This window comes from Lupinus angustifolius, unplaced genomic scaffold (assembly GCF_001865875.1).
Source record: "Lupinus angustifolius cultivar Tanjil unplaced genomic scaffold, LupAngTanjil_v1.0 Scaffold_209_28, whole genome shotgun sequence".
Classification (NCBI taxonomy): domain Eukaryota; kingdom Viridiplantae; phylum Streptophyta; class Magnoliopsida; order Fabales; family Fabaceae; genus Lupinus; species Lupinus angustifolius.
The window spans coordinates 8,510-19,848 of NW_017726924.1; the positions used below are offsets into that span (position 1 = coordinate 8,510).

General features: G+C 32.0%; 2 protein-coding genes across 2 annotated transcripts; one reads left to right on the forward strand and one right to left on the reverse strand.

Moving 5' to 3' along the window:
• The first annotated feature begins 291 nt into the window (after positions 1-291).
• LOC109340615 (synaptotagmin-2-like) lies at positions 292-6,052 on the forward strand. Its single transcript, XM_019578339.1, has 12 exons — positions 292-651; positions 1,868-1,966; positions 2,268-2,318; positions 2,434-2,557; positions 3,147-3,265; positions 3,359-3,460; positions 3,613-3,687; positions 3,791-3,867; positions 3,940-4,186; positions 4,356-4,706; positions 5,440-5,571; positions 5,745-6,052. Exons 1-12 carry the CDS (start codon positions 541-543, stop codon positions 5,871-5,873), a joined length of 1,617 nt encoding a protein of 538 aa, XP_019433884.1. The 5' UTR covers positions 292-540; the 3' UTR covers positions 5,874-6,052.
• A 3,996-nt stretch (positions 6,053-10,048) lies between these two features.
• Positions 10,049-10,546, reverse strand: LOC109340614. Its single transcript, XM_019578338.1, has one exon. It carries the CDS (start codon positions 10,390-10,392, stop codon positions 10,054-10,056), a length of 339 nt encoding a protein of 112 aa, XP_019433883.1. The 5' UTR covers positions 10,393-10,546; the 3' UTR covers positions 10,049-10,053.
• Positions 10,547-11,339: the final 793 nt, after the last annotated feature.

The window sequence follows — 11,339 nt, forward strand, 5'->3', positions numbered from 1 at the left end:
ATTATAAATAAAAAGATTACAATATCACTTGTAATAATATAGCATATAAATGACTGAATAATATTTGGATGTGAAAAAATAAAAAGTTTAATATCTATATACAATTAGTATAAAGATTTATATATATCTAACGTATCATTCGGAGTTTATTTGTATTAATTTATTGAAAAAGTTAATAATAATTAAATGTGAATGATAAATAATATAATGAGAATATATAAAAAAATTACATGGATACATACATTTTCTTTTTCTCTCAACAAAATTGTAAGATTTTGAACAATATTTATGCATCAATAAAGTACAAAAGAAATTTCATCTAGAGTTTCTTGTCTTTTCTACTTATGTCCTATGCAGTTAAAGTGATTTCTGATCCACAAAAAGAGGCTACACTAAGAGTACTTAATATTTGTTGAGCATGTTTAATTTTGAAGGTTCCACTTTGGATATGGAACCAAGTTAACTACCTCCACTTTCCCCTTTCCACATTGAAGAAAGAAATTATAAAGGTGGTATTTTTACACAAAGATAATATTGAAGATGGGTTTTTTTAGCACCATAGCTAGTTTTGTTGGATTTGGAGTTGGAACTTCACTTGGGTTAGTCATTGGCTACTATTTGTTCATATACTTTCAAACAACAGATGTCAAGGTTTGTCTCTCCCTCTCATTGATCTCTAGCCAATTTTCTTACTTTTTGTTGTTGTTTGTTTTCAATGTTTGGATTGGTTATGTGATTTGAGTTATATCATTTTCTTACTTTCTTGATTTGCTGAATTATAATATATCTTGGATTACTTTTTGGAAAGTTGAACAAGTTAACATCTTCTGATCTTTACTCTTTTTGTTGGACTTTTTTGTGAGAAAAAATGAAAATGAAAAGGACAAGTGCATGACAATATATATAGAGATCTATTAAGCAAAGTGAAGAACATACTTCTGTGAAAGTCTTTCATCTTGATTGTATAGGAATCATGTTTTGATTTCATAATATGATTCACTTCACCCCTTGGTCTTGATAAGATGCTATAGTTGCTTTGTTCTTTTCTTGCAATCATGAATTATTTGTTCAATCTATCAAAATTTTACTAAAACTGTTTTCCCTGATGTTAAATTTTGAAAGCTCATTGTTAAACTTCTTGTTATGGACTTCATGGTCTAGAGGGGATTTTTGAACATTGAGGGGAATTTCTGAGAATAAATGGTATCTGTGTATATATGATTTATAATAAAATAGTATGATTGTTTGGTTCATATAACTAAACCCATCTGGTGAAAAAAGCTTTTTTCTGTTGTGTTTTTTAGAGGAATTTCAGAGAGTGGTAAAACCTGAAACTCCTCAATTGTGGAGAAAGAGGGCTATCTTTAAGCATAGTGACATGGTTCACTTATTTAACTTTGTGTTTGTTTGCGACTTAAGTTGCGGAGGGGAATGAAAAGGAAGGGAAGACTTTAGAGTATATTTCATGGCTCTTAAGTTTTCATTTTTCCTTCATTTCCTTCCAAAATTACATATCACATCACATATACCACATAAATAAGTAATGAGCCGCTATTGAGGACAAAAACTGATATCAATGACGTGTAGCATGTAACTTAACCTTTTAAGATGGTGAAAATTGAAATCATACAATTATAAAGGACCATGTTAGTAAATGTTTATCTAGATAGTGGAATTTATAATTGTGTAATGAAATAATTCTTGTGTACCTTATGTACTCTGTTAAATCACAAATTTCAAGTTGAATTCTTACAACAAAAGTTATTCATAATTGTTAAAACTCACAGTGAAGGACCTGCACGGAATCTATTACCTTCTCTTTTAGTTACTGACTAACACTTTCAAATTATGTCATTCCTGATTGCAGGATCCCACCATTCGTCCTTTGGCTGAGCTAGATTTAAAAACTCTGCAACAGTTGCTTCCAGAGATGCCATTTTGGATTAAGAACCCAGACTATGATCGTGTACGTTATTCTTTAAAATTGTATGCCTTTTTTTGGTACAACTGAATATCTCATCACCCTATGAGTAATGAACTAATCACTTTCGGAGTACGTGACTGCCCATCCCAGTAAGCGTCATTGTCAACAATTGAACCCTTGACCTTTTGGTCTATCTGGGGATCCGGTGGACCTTATACTATTAGACAAATGCCTTGTTAGTAAATTGTATGCCCTATGCAGAAGTAAATAAAAGTAAACATCTTAGGAACCAGAATTGCATTTTGGGTTCAACAGAAAATTTATCATATTTTCTTCTTTGCAGCTTGACTGGCTTAATAAATTTATTGAGTGTATGTGGCCTTATTTGGACAAGGTATGCACATTTTTTATTGATGTTTGAATCTGTTCCAATGCATCTATATGTATTTCATGCAAACTGTTTTGGATAGTAATTCTCATAAAGAGTGCCAACAATTCAATCTTCATAGGCAATTTGCAAGACTGCAAGGACTATAGCAAAGCCTATAATTGCTGAGCAAATTCCGAAGTACAAAATTGATTCAGTCGAATTCGAAACACTTTCCCTGGGTTCTCTACCACCAACTTTTCAAGGTTGAGCTTTCTCTCTTTTACACATACACAGACAGAGACAAACATCACATGTAAATTTTGTTATCATGATCCCATTTGTTAAACAAGTGTATCTTTTATTGTTGTGCAATTGTCCATGCACTATTTGTGGTTAGTTTTCCCCCACAAATTAAATGTGAAAGGGGAATCACAAGAATGTGAAGTTTTGTAGTTTTTAATATTATAGGACAGGTTCTTGTGATTCATGTGTGGTGCTTCTTGTGAAATTCCATATGAAGCTGACCTTTCAATAATTAACATGATTGCTAAATCATTGGAATTATAATTTCTGCAATATTATGATGTAGGATAGTTTTCTCAAATGAAACCAAGGATAATAAATGTGCCAATCATGCACTTTAGTTTGTTTATATTTAAGTTGATTAGATATTAGATCATTGACCTGGCCAGTGGTACAGATATTTCTTTCACTACAAAATGAAATCACTGTGTTGTTATCTTTGATGGTTCCATAAGTATTTATATCTTATCCTTCACGAAATCACAACTTCCTTAGCAACTAAATAAGTATAGAATGATGAATGCTTATCTTCATTTGAATATATGCCAGGAATGAAAGTTTATAGTACTGATGAAAAGGAATTGATTATGGAAACATCATTGAAGTGGGCTGGGAATCCGAACATTATAATTGCAATTAAAGCATTTGGATTGCGAGCCACGGTCCAGGTATTTTGTTAACAGCTAAAAATGGTTTCAAGTGACATGTGCACACTTTGTTCTAACCCAATGAAGTGTATTTATGCATTTAAATAATTGCAGGTTGTTGATCTGCAAGTATTTGCTGTTCCGCGTATCACTCTGAAGCCTTTAGTTCCAAGTTTTCCTTGTTTCGCAAATATTTACGTGTCTCTTATGGAGAAGGTGTGCATGAGATTATACCCTTGAGGACTAATTTCATAGTAGTTCATAGAAACTGTGTCAAATTATGTTTGTTTAGCATGCCAGCACATCAATGTTCTTATCCTTTCCTCTTTTCTTTATTCTTTGTTGTCGTTATGATTACTTTATTGCAGCCGCATGTAGATTTTGGACTAAAACTGCTTGGAGCCGATGCAATGTCTATTCCGGGTCTTTATAGGATTGTCCAGGTATAGATGAATCATGCATCTTTCCTAATTGTTTATGGCTAGTAACTAATATGCTTGTAAAGTTTTACTATTGATTTTTCTTCCTCACTCCTTTCGTTTTTAGGAACTTATTAAAGATCAAGTTGCAAAAATGTATTTGTGGCCTAAGGCCCTAGAGGTGCAAATAATGGATCCAGCAAAGTATGTATTATTTCTTCCTTTCATCAGTTTATAACATCGCGATAGAGTGGCTAATTTTGCTTGGTTTGTCAGGGCCATGAAAGTGCCTGTTGGAATCCTCCATGTGAAGGTTCTGAAAGCAGTGAAGCTTAGAAAGAAAGATCTAATGGGCGGGGCAGACCCGTATGTGAAACTTAAACTCACCGATGATAAACTTCCTTCGAAGAAAACAACTGTGAAATACAAGAACTTGAATCCGGAATGGAATGAAGAATTTAAAATAGTCATCAAAGATCCAGAATCTCAAGCCTTAGAGCTTAATATCTATGACTGGGAGCAGGTACTAAGAATCTTCAAATGAAATTTAGATTAGAATTGGATGTGAGAATTCATTTAGGACACGTTTAGAAACTGTTTGGACTAAAAAAATACTATGATGCCATTATTCTCATTGCATAATAGTTTCCTTTTACATGTTTTCAAGTATGTTTCTTCTTTCTTTTGCATAGATTGGCAAGCACGACAAGATGGGTATGAATATCATTCAATTGAAAGAACTTACGCCTGATGAACCAAAAGTTCTGACTCTTAATTTACTCAAGACTATGGACCCTAATGATCCTGAGAATGTGAAAGCAAGGGGGCAGCTCACTGTGGAAGTTCTGTACAATCCTTTTAAGGCTAATGAGTTGCCTGAGAATGCAGAAGACGCCAACGCAATCGAAAAGGCTCCTGGTGGAACACCTGCTGGTGGTGGTTTGCTTGTAATTATCATCCATGAAGCTGAAGATGTAGAAGGAAAACACCACACAAATCCGTATGCACGACTGACTTTTAAAGGAGAGGAGAGAAAAACAAAGGTATTAATATTACTATCATAGACTGATGCATTGTCGGCTTTGATTAATTGCTATCAGGATTGACATTTCTTTTTTCATTTCCATCAATAAGTGTATGCTATTAGGAGAAGATGTCTCCCTTAGTTTGAAACTACAGTTATTTAGACTTGTTGAGTATTAGGCAGTGAAGTGCCAAATAAGAGCAAAATAAAATGTTGCAGTAGATTAGTTGACATTCAAGAAAATATATGACTAAGAACTGATGTATTGGAGCAGCATTGGAACATGCCTAAGGCGATTTGTCGTGTGGGAAAAAGACTAACAGAGACTTTAGTGAGAAAATTTAATCAAATGAACGATAGTTGAATTAAAAGAGATACAGAAAGACCAAAAAAACATTAGGAGAAACCATTAGAAAGATCTTCCTCTAAATTAGTGCCTAACTAACAGTTTGATTTTCCCTATAGACATTGTCTAATGATATAAGACACCCTTGTTATTAAAAACCATGAAACTTCAATTAATGGTCAAGTACAAAATTATGTCTTCTTATTAGAAGATTATACTATGAAGCAACCTCCTTATAAGATTTGATGCTTTCAAGGACTAACTCTCCTAACAGTTTAGTACTTTAATCTATTAGGCGAAGGCTTATGAATGGTTTTAATATAACAGCTGCATCTACTGTGTTTAGAATGTAAACATGACTTGATCTTTTTTGTGAAATTTGACTAATCTCACTGCAACCATACAGCATGTAAAGAAAAATAGAGATCCAAGATGGGGTGAAGAGTTTCAGTTTACACTGGAGGAACCCCCAACCAATGAGAAGCTATTAGTTGAAGTGCAAAGTGCCTCCTCAAAGATGGGATTGTTGCATCCTAAGGTAATGCACTATCTCTCAATCTGTTATATATTATACTCAACTCATGAGACTAGCTACAGTTTCATCTCATTCTGATCCTGGTTTCAATTTCTTTACTTGTTATCTTATATCTTTGTGTTTACTTCAATGAGGATGATAACTTATGGTTTTCAATCTTATTTTCTTGTAATCAGGAAACTCTGGGTTATGTGCATATAAATTTATCAGATGTTGTTAGCAACAAAAGAATCAATGAGAAATATAATCTTATCGACTCAAAAAACGGACGGATTCAAATTGAGCTTCATTGGAGAACTCGATGATGGTGGCAGGTAAAAAATAGTCTCAAAAATAAATTTGTAGTGTGCATACTTTTGTAAAGCATTCCTTCTTCTGATAAGGAGGTAGCTGTATTCTGTCACAGAAAATTTCTGTTATGTATTGGATAAACATAAATAAGTATCTTATGAGATATTACTTTATTTTCCATTGTTGGTTTGAAGCTCTGGGCTATTAATTAAAATCACCAAGCCTTGCCAAAAGATATTTGAAATGTTAGGTTCCAAAATATGATTGATAATGGTGGAATGGTGGGTGGATTTATAACTAATGTATAGAGGAGCAACATGGTGATTAGGATGTGCACATGCACAGGTTGGAATTTTTTGGGAACCTTTTTATAGCTTAACCCTATAATTCTGCAAGCCCGCATCAAAAGTAGGAACCTATGACCCACAAGCACAAGCACAAGTAAGGTAGAAACATGAGGTTAAGTTTTGCCATTATATATATAGTTTGATTTGTTTACTTGTTTAAATTTAGGCATGACGTATATTTATAGAAGTAAGTAACCAATTTCTTCGTGGGTGTATTATTACTCCTTCAATAAATACTGCTCTTAGGAATTAAACTTTTAACCTTTTGATTTTTTGGTGATATAACAGAGTTTTATACTACTATTAAACTAACGTCTTCTTGGTTGCTTGGTTGTTATAAGACCTGACCAACAGACCCAATATTTCAAATTGTAGACTGCATATATAATGTGACCGCAATATTGTGATTGCGATGACACCGCAACCACATTATACCACAATTGTGGTATGACACCGAATTATAGTAATACTACCATAACGGGCTTTTGGGTCATATCAGGCTGCAACATGAAACATTGCCAAACACCACTGAAATGCACCACCACCGTTCAGAGAGAGAGAAACTATCACCATAATCCACTGATATCGTCCATCAACAACTCGCCTCCCACAATCGCTGTCATTTACTCCCTTGGAAGAGGGAGAGAGATGAAGTGAGAAGAATGGAAATTTTGAAGAAAAAAGTTAGTGAGGGAAGATGTTATAAATGGAAATCATAATAAAAATAATGTGCGATATAATTTATTAATGATATAAGTAATATGTGTCATTCGTCACTTTCTTAATTAGGAGGATCTCTTCAAAAGTTTTTTCCATAATTATACACTTTTTATTTAAATAAACTTTTTAACCAAAGTAATATTTGTAATGATAAATTAGGTGGATGTGCTCCCAAGGATTTGATAGAAAGTATGAGTGTTAGTGAGGATCCTCATGAAAACATTATTTGTTATATGTTGTATGACTTCAATCGACTAAGTTTGGGTTTTGCAACTTCACTTAACTTCATACCTTATGAGCAATTTCCCACAAAAATTAAATCATATTCATACCTTATGAGCAATTTCCTACAAAAATTAAATAAATCGCAAGTGTTAGTTGTTGGAAAAGATTTAAAAAATTATGGCATGAACAAATTAGTGATTGAGTTGTAGAGTAGATTGCTATTTTAAAGGTATTTTATTGTGTTGCCAAAAATTGTGCAAGCAAATTATAATCACGATATTATCAACATAAAATAATTCAACTCATTATATAGACAAACACTAATTGAGATAAATATGACTAATGTTACTTTGTATGATTATTGCCACTTTAAAGTGTCAGAAGAGAAAAACAAAGGAGGGGGCTAGAAATGCATGACTGAGAATTGGATGGAGAAAGAAGTTAAGGAATTGTGTATCATACTTGTATATATTTTTCATAAAAGATTTATTCAGCTTCTCTAATAAATATACCACATGGACCAAATTTAGTAAACAATTCAATATAATATATTTTAATAAGTCTATGAGTTTGAGTTTGAATCGTGCTCATTTTAGATAGACTAAGATATTGCATGTGTAGTTAAGTTTAAAGGTAACATGCTCAATAAATTCGTTAACTTGGAAGAGTCATATGTAAAAGTTGAATTGTTATATGATTTATACCTAACAAACAAACAAATGATAAATCAGCTTCTAACAACTAAGATACGTTGCCCAGAACAATGATAGGGATATCTCACCCTGAATAACTATAGTGATACCTAACCTTCATTACAAAGGGATACATCACCCACACAAAATAAAACATAAGATAATATTGTGAACAATTGATGAAGCACTCACACTAATACAAACATACAAATTGAAATTCTAATGAATAGCTTAATATAAAGAACAATAAATTACAAAAAACTTTTCAGATGGAGAAAAGAAGCTAATGAACAAACTGACACAGATTTTCTGAAAGGCTGCTCATGTTCGAAATATGACAAAAAATGGTTCTTTACCAGCTGACTTACACAGACAGTCATACCCAACTGAACTCGCGACTCATCGAACCTTCATATCTGACTTTAACTGTAGTTTTGCCAGCTGCTACTATGGAACTTAATTCATGGTTGGTTTTTAGTAATTGTCAAGAGGAGAAATAAAATATCATTGCTTTTTATAAGATATTTTTATGCAATTTCAGACTAATTAAAGAGGGTTAATATTGTGATTTGTGAGTATTATCAAATTTGTATTTATTTTTTAAAATTATCTTTCGTCAATAAGATATTTTCATTCTATGGTAAGTAAAATCTTAAAAGTGATTCTATAAAAATGTTCAAAACTAAAACCTCAAAATAGTCTTGCAATAAAGGTCAATATAAAAGTTTATACTGTATAAAATGATTTAATTAATAATCATTTTATATTACTTTTTCTACAATGTGCATATATTATAAATATAAATAAATAAAAAAGTCAATACCTTTTGTTTTATAGTAGTTCTTCAAATGATTTGTCAAAAGTAAATTAAAATCACAGGAGAGTTATAATGAAAGAAAGGGAAAAAACTGAACCATTACCTTCAACTTTTATTGGATGGTCAAGATCAATTCTACACCTAACAAATTGGTAAAATCAAAACGCACCATGAACCTCGTGCAAGGTGATGGGTTACGTTGAATAGGGACAGCCCAAAGGTATATGACGTGAAACGGTTAAAGTAATGGTGAGCATTCCCATATTGATTAACATTTACATTTTATAGTACATTAATTTATTTTAATATTTATTCAATGATAATTTCTGACCTAATCAGTACATCATTCTCTATCAATCATATCTTGAATCTTAAATATCATTGTATCTTAAAATAAATGATAGATAAAATATGGAGTATAATATGTAAGTACTAATAGTATAATAATTTATAATGGTCCATATATTATTGGATTATTTTTATTTCAAACTAAATGATATTAAAGATGAATACTTGAATAGTGCATGATATAATAACAAATGTAAAAATCTATTACATTATTGATGTATACATTTTTCTATAAAATATTGTAAAAACCATTCTATTATCTCAAATATTATCAATAACATGTTTGTTTAGTAATGTAAGAATTCATTTCTAAAAATAATATTTGTTAAGAAAGACAATTTGTAGATAAAATATTTTTAGTAGTACAAAAAATTATAAAATATTATAAAAATCACATAAATATTATAATATTTCTGGGAAACACGGTCACCCATAAAAAAAAAAGTGTAATCTCTGTTAAGAATATGAGATACATTTACACTATTATTTTTTTATAAACACGGTATTATAAGTACAGCAATAATCAAGTGGGTTGGGTAGATGAATTAGTACTTAAAAAATAGAGAGTACACTAGATATTTTCATGTATATCAGTCACTTTCACCGAACTCTCCCTACTCCTTCTATTCTACCAACCTATACTAGACCCTACTTCCCTCCAGAGTCATCATAACAAATACACTCACAATTAACAAATATCCTCATTCATCACAAACATAATCTAGCATATTCAAATTATGAAAACTCGAAGATCAAAATCAAACAGAAAACAAATACAGTTTTCATCATTTTTTATTTATACTTCATTTCATATTAACATTTATTTTCTTGGTACATATATAATAATTACAACGTTTATGTAATTTTGTATATAACTAAATCACTCTCAAAGTCTCAACCAAAACAGCGAATTATGTATAGCATCTCATTTCCCTTTGCGAAATGATTAAAAGGTAAAAAGAAATTGAGAGAAATTAACCAAACCTTTTTAATTTTTACCTCCTCTTCGTTCTTCTTGATTTTTTCTCTTATCGCTTTAACTTGATTACAAGGCATAAGGAAGATGCTGAGGGAGTCTGAAACGTAGTTGAGAAGCCGGTGACCGCACCGCAACACCGTGCCAGCAGATACCGCCCTTGCAGGTCTCACGGTGGCGGCGGTGAGGATTTAGAAGATGATCGCCGGCGAATGCATACGTGGCTTTACGAGACACGTCCCACGTCAGCGTTAACACGAGTATTAAAGCGACGAGAGTGGTGGAAAGGATAAGAACGAAGGTGCTGGTAAAGCTTCGACCACAGATAAGGCCAAAGACCTTAATACACGCGATTACTGCCACGTAGATCAGTGTGAGGTTACTCACAACTGAATCAGAAACCGCCATTGAAGAAGAAGAAGAGGGAGAGAGTGAAGGGAATTGTTACGAAGGAAGATGTGGGAAGGGGATTGTATTGGGAATGTTGTTCAGGGTTTTGTTATGATAGAGTTCTAATGACTGAAATTACCAAAAGAGTCCTCAATGTCTGAAATCCAACCAAATGTGATTTCTCGTCGTGCTTATCTTCTTCTAAAATAAAGGAAATTATTAATTAGTACGGAAAAAAGAGACTATTTTGTAACTTTGGGTTTGCTTGTAATGTGTGATTATTAGGTTGAGAATAAAACAACTCTTGTGATTATTAGGTTGAGAATACACTGGGGAATAATTTTTTGGCACATGGTTAATAACAAACATGTTATCCGTGTATTCGTATGTTTAATAACACATATGTTATTCGTGTATTTGTTTGGTTAATAACACATATTACTCGTGCATTTTAATGGTTAATAACACACATGTTACTCGTGCATTATAATAGTTAAGAACACATGTTATTCGTGCATTCATTCATATGGTTAAGAAAAAACATGTTACTTGTGCATTCGTATAGTTAAGAGCACACATGTTCCTTGTGCATTCGTGTGATTAAAAACATACATGTTAAATGTACATTCTAATGATTAAGGAACACACATGTACCTGTGTATTCACATGGTTAAGAACATTCATCTTATATGTGCATTCATATGGTTAAACAATCACATATTACTCGAGCATTCTCATGAGACATTGATTTTGACGAATATTTAGAAGCACATAAGTATGAATATTATTAAATGTATATTAGTAATATTGTGTAATAATTTGATAAAATAAAGCAAAATATATAGAGACACAAAAATTGTGAATTATTTTCATTGGATATGTTTTCTAATGTAACGACACAATGTCTTCATAACTTTTGTCGCATAGTAAGACATGATAATATATTAATCGTCCATAAATTGACA

Coding starts and splice junctions, on each gene's coding strand:
- LOC109340615 (XM_019578339.1), top strand. CDS start 541: ATGGGTTTTTTTAGCACCATAGCTAGTTTTGTTGGATTTGGAGTTGGA. Junction 652..1,867: donor TTCAAACAACAGATGTCAAG/GTTTGTCTCTCC, acceptor TCCTGATTGCAG/GATCCCACCATTCGTCCTTT. Junction 3,868..3,939: donor CAAATAATGGATCCAGCAAA/GTATGTATTATT, acceptor TTGGTTTGTCAG/GGCCATGAAAGTGCCTGTTG.
- LOC109340614 (XM_019578338.1), bottom strand. CDS start 10,392: ATGGCGGTTTCTGATTCAGTTGTGAGTAACCTCACACTGATCTACGTG.